Below are 12,350 nucleotides of genomic sequence, written 5' to 3' on the forward strand. Positions count from 1 at the left end.
AACATTTTGACCAAATGTGCTGTTTTTAATTTTAGGTGCTTCATGATTTCTGTACAAGGAAGTCTGTGGATTAATCCTGCGCTGCTTTCCCCATTTTCTAAATTGTCAGTATGCCATGGTTCAAAGCTTTCTTTATAGGAGCATAAGATTTGATTTGTGAAATATTTCCAACTCCTACCACTATTGCTAACTTGTGCATTATTTTTTAACACAAGAATAACTCTGTTTACCACCCAGGACTGACTGTAGAGATTTTTATCTGGCACAAAGATGGTAAGATTAAAAAATGTTTAAAAATGTTATAATTCATTAAAGCTTTATAGAGGAAGGGTAGAAGAGAGGAAGCAGTGTTTAAGGTAACTGCAAAGAGAGATAAAGCAGGCTGTGAAGGCTCATAAATGCAAATGAGAAGAAATAAAAAAAGGGGAGGTGGGAGGTAATCGAGTGGGGGTTCAGCTCCTCCTCCATGTCCCCTGAGTGTTATTTTGACAAGGTCAACAGCACCATCAACCATCCCCCGGCTGTCAGCCAAAACACATCAGAGCTGCCCATTGTTCTCCAAATGCTCACATTCACCCCAATCTTCTCTCCACTAGATTACACACTGCAACTGTGTCTGTGTGACATTTACAAAGTTTCCAAAAGTCACTGAAGATTAGAAAAAAATATTTTTCAGCACATGCAAACAAAAGATGTCTTGATTAAAGGGGTCCATGCAGGGTTTGCTTCACATTTGTTGGATTCAAACATGAGCTTAAAAGAGATCTATTCATTTCACTGTAAATTATGTCAGTCTGGGACATCTGTTGAGTAGTGTTGTGGGATGTGTAGCTCAAAAAATTCCTTATTTATCTTTTACTGGCGTCAGTAAAATCCCTCATTTCAGCCTCTGCCTGAAACGGTTCATTTAAAGCTACTGTCTCTTTAAGGCCCCCCCTCCCTATGTGCCCACTTTCCTCTGATTGGCCAGCTCTGTTTGCAGTCGCAGGGTATTTTGAGTAAGCTTCTGGTAGGCGTGTCCCTGAAAGAGCTGCCGGGTTGGGCAAGTCCGACAACTTTGCTCCATGCTTTGCTCCAATACATCGACAGAACCTGACGTCACCTTCTGGCCAAGTTCTCCTGAGGTTCACGTATTGTCTTGTTCAGAGCACCAGGAAGCCATGTGTTGGGTTTACACCAACAACGGTGTATTTCATGTTTCAAAAAATGTTGACGAGGTTTAGTGTGGACATCCACCATCGTAACATTATATGTAAATATGGATCTGCATCATAGATCTCCGTTTAAGTCTGTATTTTAAAATACATAAAAAATACATAAACTCATCGATCTTTTTTTTTTTTTTAGCTTGAAAGCATTTGTCAGAATCTTCTCTGAGGTTTGTGAACTGACCTCATCTCATGTAAAAACCACATCCTCTTCACTTTAAACTGTCCACCGTCTCTACACGTCCTCAGTCTGCACTTGGAGAACTTTATCTTCCAACAGTGACCTACTTAAAGATGAGGTTTTTGGTTCCATTCTGATAACAAAGTTTGAGATAAAAGTGTCCACCTGTCCGGGTGAAAGTGTTCCTCAAAAGTGCCTTTTCAGGTTCTGAGTCTGCAAAACAGCCTGTGAAGCTTTTGTCTTCATAAATTAAATTATTCACAAGTTCGGCTGAGTAAATAATGCATTCTGTCACAGTGAATTGTAACCTTTAAAGAAGTGGGCACTGCTAATAATAGAGTGCCTCATCTTCTATTTTTCATTACCTTTTTTGGGGTGACAGAGTCATCGTATTAAACTGATTCTTAGAGCGTGGTCACGATGAAGACGGGCGGCCTCTGCAAAGATTTGCGTGTCATTCAACAAATGCCGGGAGTTAGTCATGATGAGCTGGCAGGGCAGAAGAAAGACCATCATCCCAGCAAACTTGTGATAAAACCATCACATCACAAGAATATGCTAAATGGTTATTATACTTATTATAAAAGTCAAAGATTATTTGTTCATATTTGCAGTTTGATAGAAGTATTATTTTCAGGAGGCAGTGTTGTTATTGTTGTGTTGTATTGCAGTCTGTGCTACAAGAACTCACAGGAACATCACTCACTCACGATCTTAAAGGAGCAATATGTAAGATATCTACTGAATTAAATCATAAAGACATTAAGGAAACATGTTATGTTGAAGTGCTGGTATGTCCTCCTTCTAACTTTAGATTCTGGTTCAGAATGGTTCACTTTTGTTATGACCACAGAAGGGAGGCGGCTTCAAGGCAAGCCCACACGGCTGTTTTAGACGCCCCTCGGTTTGTCAGATATGAGACCAGTTATCACGACAAACCAACAGATGTTGCAGCGATGGAAGCGGGGAAGAGAACTGGTTCAGATAGAAGTGATTGTACCCGATCTAAAAAGCCTCTGCAAGAAGCTCCACGAGCAGAAACGTGCTCAAACTAGGATCAATATTGGAGATGCTTTTTGAAAAATGGAGAGAGGTTAGAACACAGAAAGGTTTACAGACCCATGCAGAGCTGGATAAACACTGAAGCTTCAGTGTCCGCAAAATAGCAACCTGCATGCACATTGACTCTAGGGTGGAGGGGGCGGGGGGAGACAGCGCTCTTCAATGTTTTGAAGTTGGACTGCAGTACCCATTTTAAACACTAGGTGTCAGAGTTACATATTGCTCCTTTAAGTTCTTCAAATCTGTGACATATCATCATGTTTCTGTGCTGACTGCAAACTTTTTTACTCAGCTGTAGTCTAATGTGATCACATCTGAAGACATTTATCATCATTATCATCCTTTACACTAAACATTACATCAGTCATTGCCTGCTGGACGCTGTTATTCATCAATAGAAGCAAAAACAAGACAAATATTTTCACATTTTTACACTGATTGTGCTGAACTGGAGCACATCTACACCCACAGATCCAGGGTGAGGGACTCTTTGGAAGTTCAAACTCTCTTCCCGCTCTCCTTTTAACAACATTTTTAGCAACATGAACACCTCACATACTGAACAAGTTTCCTCACCACCACCTCCACCTCCTCCCCCTCCTCTGCATCTTTGTATTTGTTAAGCTCAAAGGTATCAGCACACCAACACAGCTGTGCCTCCATGAATGTCACCGGGCTCCCTGAATGTCACCGACTGAATAAATGGCCTTGCATACTTCCTATAATAAGATAATGAGATAATAGCACTTGTCGCTGAGAGCGCTGCTGAAGGGTGCTGACAGCGGGGGAAAAAGAAAAATGACACTCTGGTTTGGAGGAGCAATAAAGGATGAAAAAAGGTCAAGACGATGAGAACAAAAGAAACAAAGAAAGGATGGAATTAGATTTCTGAATGTGCATTTATCCTAGGCAGGTGCCTTCATCCTCGCTTCTTCTTCTACTTCTTATTATCTCTTGTTATTTTCTCCCATCGCGTGTTATTTTTTCACTTCCGCTTTTCCCTCTACATGATTTCTCATTTTTATGTTTTTCTCTTTTGTTCAGCCGCTCGCTCGTTCTCTCCCCGCAGGGCACACTTGTCACATTTCCACTCTGTTACGCACCGTTTTTGGGAGCCTCTTTTAGGTTGACACATCGTGACTGCGGCCAAATTTAGACCTTTGTATTGTTCTGACAGTGTATTCAGGCCGAGGGAGAGGAGATACCTTATGAACTGGCATTCTTGAATAAGGTTGTTTCACTTTAATTTTGCTTTTTGGATCATTTTAAAGATGATAATGTTGTTTATTTTCCAGTAAAAGGTAATATAGCCTTTAATGCAAACAAGATATGTTGACATTTGCTGCTCTACCCGTACATCAGGGTTTAAAATAAAATGATGCTTTAGACTTGATGGTCAGATGTTTCACTACACAAGCAGACATTTTAGCAGAAAACACATGGAGGTTTGTATTGATTTATGTTGATTATCAACTAAATCATTTAAATCAATAGCAGATGTCTCCTGAGAATATTAACACTATTCCCCTCAGAGAGATGACCTGGGTAAGTAAGGGTTAAATATACATTTAAAAAAAAACCAAGTGATTACAACTTAAAGCTCCTGAATTTTAAACTGGTAATGAAACAGACTGAAATCGGTAGTGATGCATCTTTATGATCTACTTATACGGGTTTGGTGTCAGTTGAGGCTGTTAACAGCTTGCTGGGCCAAAGATTTATTGTGAGTTGCACGTTTGGCATGTTGAATAAAGAAGGATTTTCTGTCAGAAGACACAACTTACAAACACAGAGGGCAAAATCATCTGAGAAAAATAATTGGTTTAGTCAACAGGGGGCGCCAAAATCAACTCAAAATGAAAGTTTCTCATAGGAGATTTTACTTTTACGAATTATTGTTATTATATATTTTTATCAAGATATTTTTTTGGGTTAGTTTTTCCTTTATTAGATAGGTCAGCTGAGGAGAAAGTGGAAGTGCTGGGAGGAGAAAAAGGGGGGTGACATGCAGCAAGGGGCCGGGGTTGGATTTGAACCCACTGCCGCTGCGGTGAGGACTAACAGCCTCTGTACATGGAGCGTGCGACATAACCACTAGGCTATCCAGTCCCCAGGAACTATTTTTTATATTTTATGTTGTGTGTCACCTAGAAGAAGTCTAAACATAGACACTAGCAAAAAAAGCAGAGAGGACTCCCATGATTCCCCACTAGCGTCAACATCATCTTTTGTTATTGTAGTTATGATTGACAGCCCCCTGGTGGTGGAATCTACATATTGTATCTTTAAAACACAACAGAAAGTACAGATATTAAAATGGGACTGTTAAAAAAACAACAGTTGTCTATTTTATCTTGTTTTTATTTACCCTGATTTGACTGATTGATACATTATATTTTTAGTTTTATCTTCACTTTATTTTTATCTACCATATTTATAATTAACCTTGTTTTCACTGTTGGTTTATTTGTATGTTTTTTATACTAATAGTTACTCATACTGGACACACAGTCTGTGCTGTTGATTGTGTTTGTAAAAGGAGGCAGACTCGCTCACTGTAAAACCAAATCTACCTCGGGGTCTTAACCCACCTACCTTCCTACAGGAAATGCATGCTGGGATTGTCTGCAGCCCGCTACCACTGTGTAAAAGAAGCGATGGTTTAAGGAAATCAATGAATGAATAAAAAAGATGTCTGCCATTGTAAACAAATGAGCAGTGGGAGCAGGCAGGTGGGTGTTAGTGTGTCAGAACTTTGACCTGATGAACAGGAACCAGACAGAACAAACGAGAGAGGAGGGGAGGTGCCAGGACGGCCCTCGTATGGCACATCCGTCATCCCCTTGTTAGCATCTTGGCATGCAAACACACACGCATACACACACACACATGCACACACAACCTAAACAGGCCAGACAGCTTGCTGGGCCAGATGGCCTCTTGGTGAGGAGCAGCGAGGAGCTCCACAGAAGGGTTGGCTTGATTTGTGAACCATGACCTCCACACGTCCCTCCCTCCGACTCCGGACAGCACGTGTGTGGAAGAGGGATGGATGAGGATAAGATCTGTGTGTGTGTGTGTGTGTGTGTGTGTGTGTGTGTGTGTGTGTAGGGGGTGGAGTGGTTATTGTGGAGATGTGGAGAGAGGATTATGCACACAGAGGGCTGCCTGTGTGTGGTGGGAGATTTCCTTTTTATATATAACCATGGGAGATAGACACAGGGAGGAAATGTATTCTAATCACAATAACAAAGTGAGCATTGTGTTCATTTCCTGAATTGTTAAATACACATTAAGCGCATGTTGCTTCATCATCTTCATAATCCTTTTAAATTTTCAAACTGTGATTCTCAGTAGGGGGGATAATGGAAGTATTCAGTCTTATTGTCTTACAATTAAAACATCTGAAACAGACAATTCATCAATGAGAATGAGATGTGCGGGATTCAATGTGTAAAACAACACTTTCACTACTCAGGCCCAAAGGGAGCAGTTAAACTAATTATTAATATTTTAAGTGATGTAGCCCCACAATGCCCGTTAAAGGCTAACTGTATTCAGAGCAGATTTTCAGACCGAAACAATAGCTGTCTTTGGAAACACCTCCTTCATCCCTAAGCTCCGCCCCTCTCTTCCCACATCCACATTTCTCTACTATACTCTTTATGCAGCACACCAGTTTCATGCTTTGTATTGAAACTAAGTTAAGTTGCATTGTCCCGATTAAATAAATAAATTCAAACACGTCTAGGATTTCTATTTGTGTTGCTGTGGTATTGAAGCAGGTTTTGTTTTTACTAGTGCATCACAAGTTTAAAATTCTGGTATCATGACAGCCCTGTTTCTGTTTCTTTTAAATGTATTTGTCTAAAATGTAGTAAAAAATATATTTGGTTGAGTTATCTTAAAGAATCTAATGATCCCAACATGTGTCTGACCTGCTCATTGTAGCAAACACAGCTGATATTTATGACTTCTGGTAACAAAAGAGGAGATCTGCCAGCTTCATATCGCCTTCTGGCTATGTGTGTGTGTGTGTGTGTGTGTGTGTGTGTGTGTGTGTGTGTGTGTGTGTGTGTGTGTGTGTGTGTGTTTCCAGAAAGAGGAGCAGGTGGGGAATGTGGTGGGTGTGGCGACAGTGGAGAAGATTCATCACAGCCTGGCATGTGTGGAAGCGTGTTTGTTTCCTTTGTCCTGTCTTTAATGCACACAAACACAAACTCTCTCACGCAAGCATGCACACAAGCTCACACACACACACACACACACACACACACACACACACACACACCGGAGGTTATGAATCTGATGTGAATAGCTGCCCGGTGACTAAGGAGAAGAATGGGAGTGTTTGGTGTTTTTATTATGTGCGTCTCGTCCTCTGCACCGTTCTGACTAAAGACCATCTGGGTCGCTGATCATTCTTCATCGTGTCTTCAGCTTTTCTCATCTTTTTGGCTTAGTCTGGCTCGTTTAAGATCACCAGTTTGGCCACGCTGTTGAGCCTCTGTTACACCTTGTCTTGTCTTCTTCTTCTTGTGTTAAATGTGGAATAGCAGAGGCAGAGTCAGCCTCAGAGGTCAGAACAGAGTCGACATATTAACTTGTTAAATCTTAATTTTTGTTCATTGATAAACCCGGACACAACAGACCTACACACACCTGTTCTCACCAAAAGACCTTTGTAAAACCTATCCCGTAAAGCCCTCCCTCTATTTGAAATCAGACAGATCCTTATGCCCCCCCTCTCCACCCCCGCCCTGGATCTTTCCTGGACTCCAGGTTGGGAACAAATGAGTTGGATGATGTGTCCTGTATGGATTGTTTTTTCCCCTTTTCATTTGACTGTTCCAGTCTGGTGCTATAAAGTCAGTCACATGATGCTTTTGATGATTGTACTCTTGCATCACAGGGGAGATGTCTTCATACCTTTAAAACTGAGGAGAACATTGTCATTGGCTTTTCTACCGCGCCGCCCCAATAGCTTTATAAATGTCACGAAAACCTGAAGAAACAGCTGCACAAGAATTTGGGTTTAAAAAGGTCAAGTCAAGTATTTTTAAGAGCTTTCATTTCACATTTTAGCCTTTAATGTTTGCTGGACGTACGAGTATAAACTAAGTCTAGCCCCTAAAAGACGCAGAGACGGAGAAGGACTGCAGAGGTTAGACATGATAATTATCTCACTTACAGTCAGCTATTCATCATCTGTGCATGAAGCTGCAGGATCAAGATCAACATGCAAATGAGAAAAACTGCAAAATAAATGGAAGCCAAACAGCAGAATTTTCTTTAGGAGTGTTGTGATATTATAGGGGTCGTAGGTGTTAATGAGACTCCCACACACGCTCACATTTTATGTCTGGAAATGTAACCGGTTTCAAAACGGGATAATTCAGTCAACCAAATGAAACGACTCACATTACGTCACGGGTTATTAGAGCTCCCCGTGTTCATTCTGACATGTACCATATCAGCAGCAGACAGAATATCTGAACAGCTGTTGATACTGATATGGAGGCTCTTTTACATTATTAATATACAGTACAACCCCCGCGGCTGTTTTTTAAGAATTCAGGCAGAAAAATTGGGGTGAAGTGCTCCATTTAGGAGAGGCTTAATAATGAACAAAGAGCGTCAAATACATTAGACACAAGTTCTCCTTGACACAGTGACAACATCCTTTTAAAGGTTTAAATGATATCGAACAGAAACATTTGTTTTAAACTTTGAAAACTGGTGCTTTGCAAGATGTTTAATGGGGGCGACGCCTGCAAGGCAGTTCAGGCAGATAACTCAAGCTGCACTGATGTAAATCAATCAATCAGTGGGAGAAGATGCAGGCAGGATTTCTCCTTTGTATTCCTCATGTTCCTGTTGTCCACACTTCCTTGCCGCTGAGGTGCAGGTGTCATTATCCACAATCGCCCGACAACCCCTCCTTCCTTTAGACTTTATTGTCCCCATGGGGAAATTCTTCTTCACAGCGCCGTTACTGTCCAAACAGACTATTCCCACCAAAAAACATACATACACAGAAAACAGAGTGCAACACAAACACAGTTAGACAAGAGTCAAGAGTCCCCACTCTGGCCTGAAGATATGAAATCGTCACTCTCAAATCTCTGCATGAAAAACAATCTGATAGGAGTGATGAGATCGGAGTCTACACACCCGAAACTCAAACTATGTTCTGCTGCTGCAACGAAACATTTTAAACAAATGCAAACCTGAGCTGTCTGATCAGAAAGTATTTATAAAATGTGTTTAAACTGGTTCCAATGTATTGGGACTAAATGTCCCCTCCTGTTGTCCTGGGGTCAATCTGACCCCAAATTCAATCTTTTGCCGTCAAACATGTTTTTTATTCATCAAATGGTCTGAAAATAACGGGGGTTGTTCAGTACTATGCTCTTCATGATTATAATAAATATGAGGTAATTTGATTGAATTAGTTTTTTTTTTATTGAATTCACTAACGTCTGTTGTCCTCTGGGGTCAATCGGGAGGACATTACGAGGGTTAATATTTATTTTTCTTGCTTTTAATTGTTTTAATTTAGAAGTGTTTCTTTTTCCATGAGGAGAGAGTAACAAGTGAAAGTCTTTTCACACTAAGCATGGATTTAGTCTTTAATCTAGATCCCAATCTGCTCCAGATGAAGTTAATCCCCATTATTAAGACAATGCAGAGGAGGAGGAGGTCCTGGTGATTCTGCCGGGGGGGGGGGGGCTACAGGATCAAACGTAATCTGAGCATTCAGGGAGAATGATCTGTTCTGTTGTGTTAAATGATTACATAACCATCTCGTCTTCGGAGACGCCTCCGTGCAGCACTGGCTGTACTGGTTGTACTGGTGGTTTACAGTTTGCCCTACAGGAGAGGAGCCTCTTTCACACAGAGTGACAGTAATGTCTTCTAACAGATACAGTAGACCGTGTAGTTAATGTTGTGAGGAGGCCATGTCAGGAATTCCTTACAATGAATTCTCGATCTTTGATATGGTTGGTGATTTCATTTTCTCCTCCTACATGTTATTATGTTCTTTCTTGTGTCCAAAAAAACAGAGAAATAGAGTCAGGTAAAGGGTGAGGAGTACTGCGACTTTAAAAAACAAGCGTGAGGAAAGGAGTTTTTTTATGCACCATCTTTTATAGTTACAACAGCAGAAGAGAGACAGGAAACGATGGGGTAGAGACTAGAGAGTAGGGGAGGACATGCAGCAAAAGGGCCGAGGTCGGATTCAAACCCACGGTCGCTGTGACGAGGATTATGTCCACATGGGGTACACAACATAACGGTTAGGCTATCCCCAGAGAAAGGAGTGTGTTTGGAACAGTTATAAAGCTGACTGAGCCGATATCATCTGTTTTTAAGTTTCTCTGTCTCTGTTGGCGCTCAATTAATAAAAGTTATTCTTGTTTCTTTTCACTTGTTTGGGCTGAAATAGTTTACATTTTTCTACATTTGTATCTGTAACGAAAATAGAAACAACACTAGCCTCAAACATTTAAGAAAACTGGAGTGATGTGAAAAGTTTCACTTTGAATGTATTGAAATGTTCTAATACGAAATGTCTTTGTCTGTGTCTCTGCAGTGCCAGCTGTCCCAGGCCCTGAACGGCGTCTCAGACAAAGCTAAAGACGCAAAGGAGTTCCTGGTTCAACTCAAGAACATGTTACAGCAGATACAGGTAACAACACCTGTACACTTCATCCTCTGTCAGATATATTGTTTATATATTACTTTAGCCAATCTATAAAACTACAACACAAGTTATAAGGATTTCAGGATTTACGTGTGATAAAATATGTATTGCTGTGGGTTAACTACTCTACAGTTTATAAAGCAGAACGATTCCTCCTACAGCAGTGATATGCAACATACTAACAAATGCAGTAATAAGGGATTTGAGGAGTTAATCCACCTCTGACTTTAATCCAATAAAAACACTTGGGAGACATTTTGACAGTCATGTACTCTAATGTAAAAGCAGCTAAATGTGTGCAGCACTGCAGTCAAAGACACATTTCCTCAAGGGGACAATAAAGTCCTGTGTCTTGTGGTAAAGTATCGATGCATCGAGGGTAAAAGCGCTTGTTTCTGGATTCTATTTTTAATACATTTGTCTGCAGGAACAGCTTGAGGAGGATGTTGGAAGCAGTGTTGTAGTACTCAAGACCACTTTTTGAAGGTCTTGGAAACGAAAACAGTTTTACTCGGTCTTGGGCGGACTCCAGATTTTAAACGAAGACCAGTCAAGACCACCGCTGAATATCTATTTGTCCACATTATTACTTTGATTCGAAGGAAAACACACCTTCCTAAAATGACAAATAACTTTTTATTCATTCATAATTAGATTTTTATTCCCCGGTATCGGCTGCAACCTTCCCTGTTTTGAAGTCTTATTGGTGACACGCACCCTAAAGATTATTTTTCATTAATATTTATGATTTTGGTCTTGTCTCAGTCTCGCCCTGCCTTGGTCTTGGTCTCAATCCCTAAATGTCTCGGTATGTCTTGGTCTTGACTCGGTCTCGATCCCTAAATGTCTCGGTATGTCTTGGTCTCGGAGCACTCCGGTCTCGGGTATGTCTTGGTCTTGGTTAGCGTGGTCTTGACTACAACACTAGTTGGAAGTAGAAAAAACACTTTCATGGCTCTAATGTCCAGTTTGTATTGTTCCCATATTGGTTAATTGTACAGGAACTGCAAAACCAGAACATGATAGAGATTAGAAAGTACATGCAGTGCTATGAAGTCAGATGATGTTTAGGTGAAATTTGCTCCGGGCCAAAGAAACCAATTCTAAAAAAGAAAAGTGGTTGTTTCCAAACTTGCAGCATATCATGTCTCACTCAGGATTTCTGCAGCCTCAGGATCGCCATACTTTCAAAAAGATTTTCCCTGGACCCTCATGAGCTTGTCTGGACCAAAGTCTGTCTGTGCAAGATTGTCCAAAAAAAGCCTTCCCCCCCTGTCTGATCGGTTCGCTCCACATGCAGAGTCTGTTCATAATTTACAACCACACTGATGTTCTCTCAGACTGACTGCTCTCTGCTTTAGGGAAGCTGCTGCTAATGGGCTATAAGCTCCAAATAAATCAGTTACAGTCAGAGAAACATTTGGACTCCTCACGCTGTGCAGCAGGGAGTTAACTCCACTGAGTCACCAAAACTAAAACAAATCACATCAGCCAAAAGTGTGTGTGTGCGTGTGTGTGTGTGTGTGTGTCGGGGGGAGTTTCTCCTGCAGCACACTTCTACACACACAGTCTGCTCCGTCATATCTTGTCTGCCACAGCAGCACGAGCAGGCATTAAGAGTCTTAAACTCGGAGCACTTATTTGCTCTGTCTGGGAGCCAGAACAGCGGGAGAGAGAGATGGGCGGATAAAAAAAGAAAGAAAGAAAAGATTGTGAGTCATCCTCTTATAGATCTGAACTGTGTCGTTCTGAGGGGGAAGCTTGATTGGAAATCTCAGACCTCATCGTGTGAGCTGTGTGCAGAGATAAAACACCCTCAAGGATGCTTCTCTTATTAACTCCACAACTTCTGTTCTTCAGGAATATCTTCAGCAGTGAGTCCTCTAAAATAAAGGACTTAATTATTCTTATTTCTCTGCGATTGAAACATCAGTGCCGTTGTGAGTTTGTCCGATTTTGTGGAAAACCCGGCCATAGGAGATGTTTTTGCAACAAGTGTCCGTACTGCACACGGTGTGTTAGCCATGTGTTATAATGTTAGGTTGTGTTACATCTGTGTGTTTCTGGAGGGAATTTGGTGGAGAGCATGTGTGCAAACAGATGGTAAATAAGATATTTTCTTTCTCTGCACAAAAATAATGAACACTCCTCTGTTTGTGGGGTGGAAACAGAAAAAGAACAAGATGCTGCT

At 41.0% G+C, this 12,350-nt stretch overlaps 1 protein-coding gene across 1 annotated transcript in view; it reads left to right on the forward strand.

Annotated features, from left to right (window-relative positions):
• The window catches only part of LOC132984724 (E3 ubiquitin-protein ligase TRIM9), a 59,747-nt gene that overhangs the window by 21,758 nt on the left and 25,639 nt on the right, over positions 1 to 12,350 (forward strand). The window contains exon 2 of the mRNA XM_061051637.1: positions 10,049 to 10,144. Within this exon, the coding sequence (XP_060907620.1) occupies positions 10,049 to 10,144 (96 nt within the window). The remainder of the gene's footprint in view (positions 1 to 10,048; positions 10,145 to 12,350) is intronic.

Source organism: Labrus mixtus, chromosome 12, assembly GCF_963584025.1.
Source record: "Labrus mixtus chromosome 12, fLabMix1.1, whole genome shotgun sequence".
Classification (NCBI taxonomy): Eukaryota; Metazoa; Chordata; class Actinopteri; order Labriformes; family Labridae; genus Labrus; species Labrus mixtus.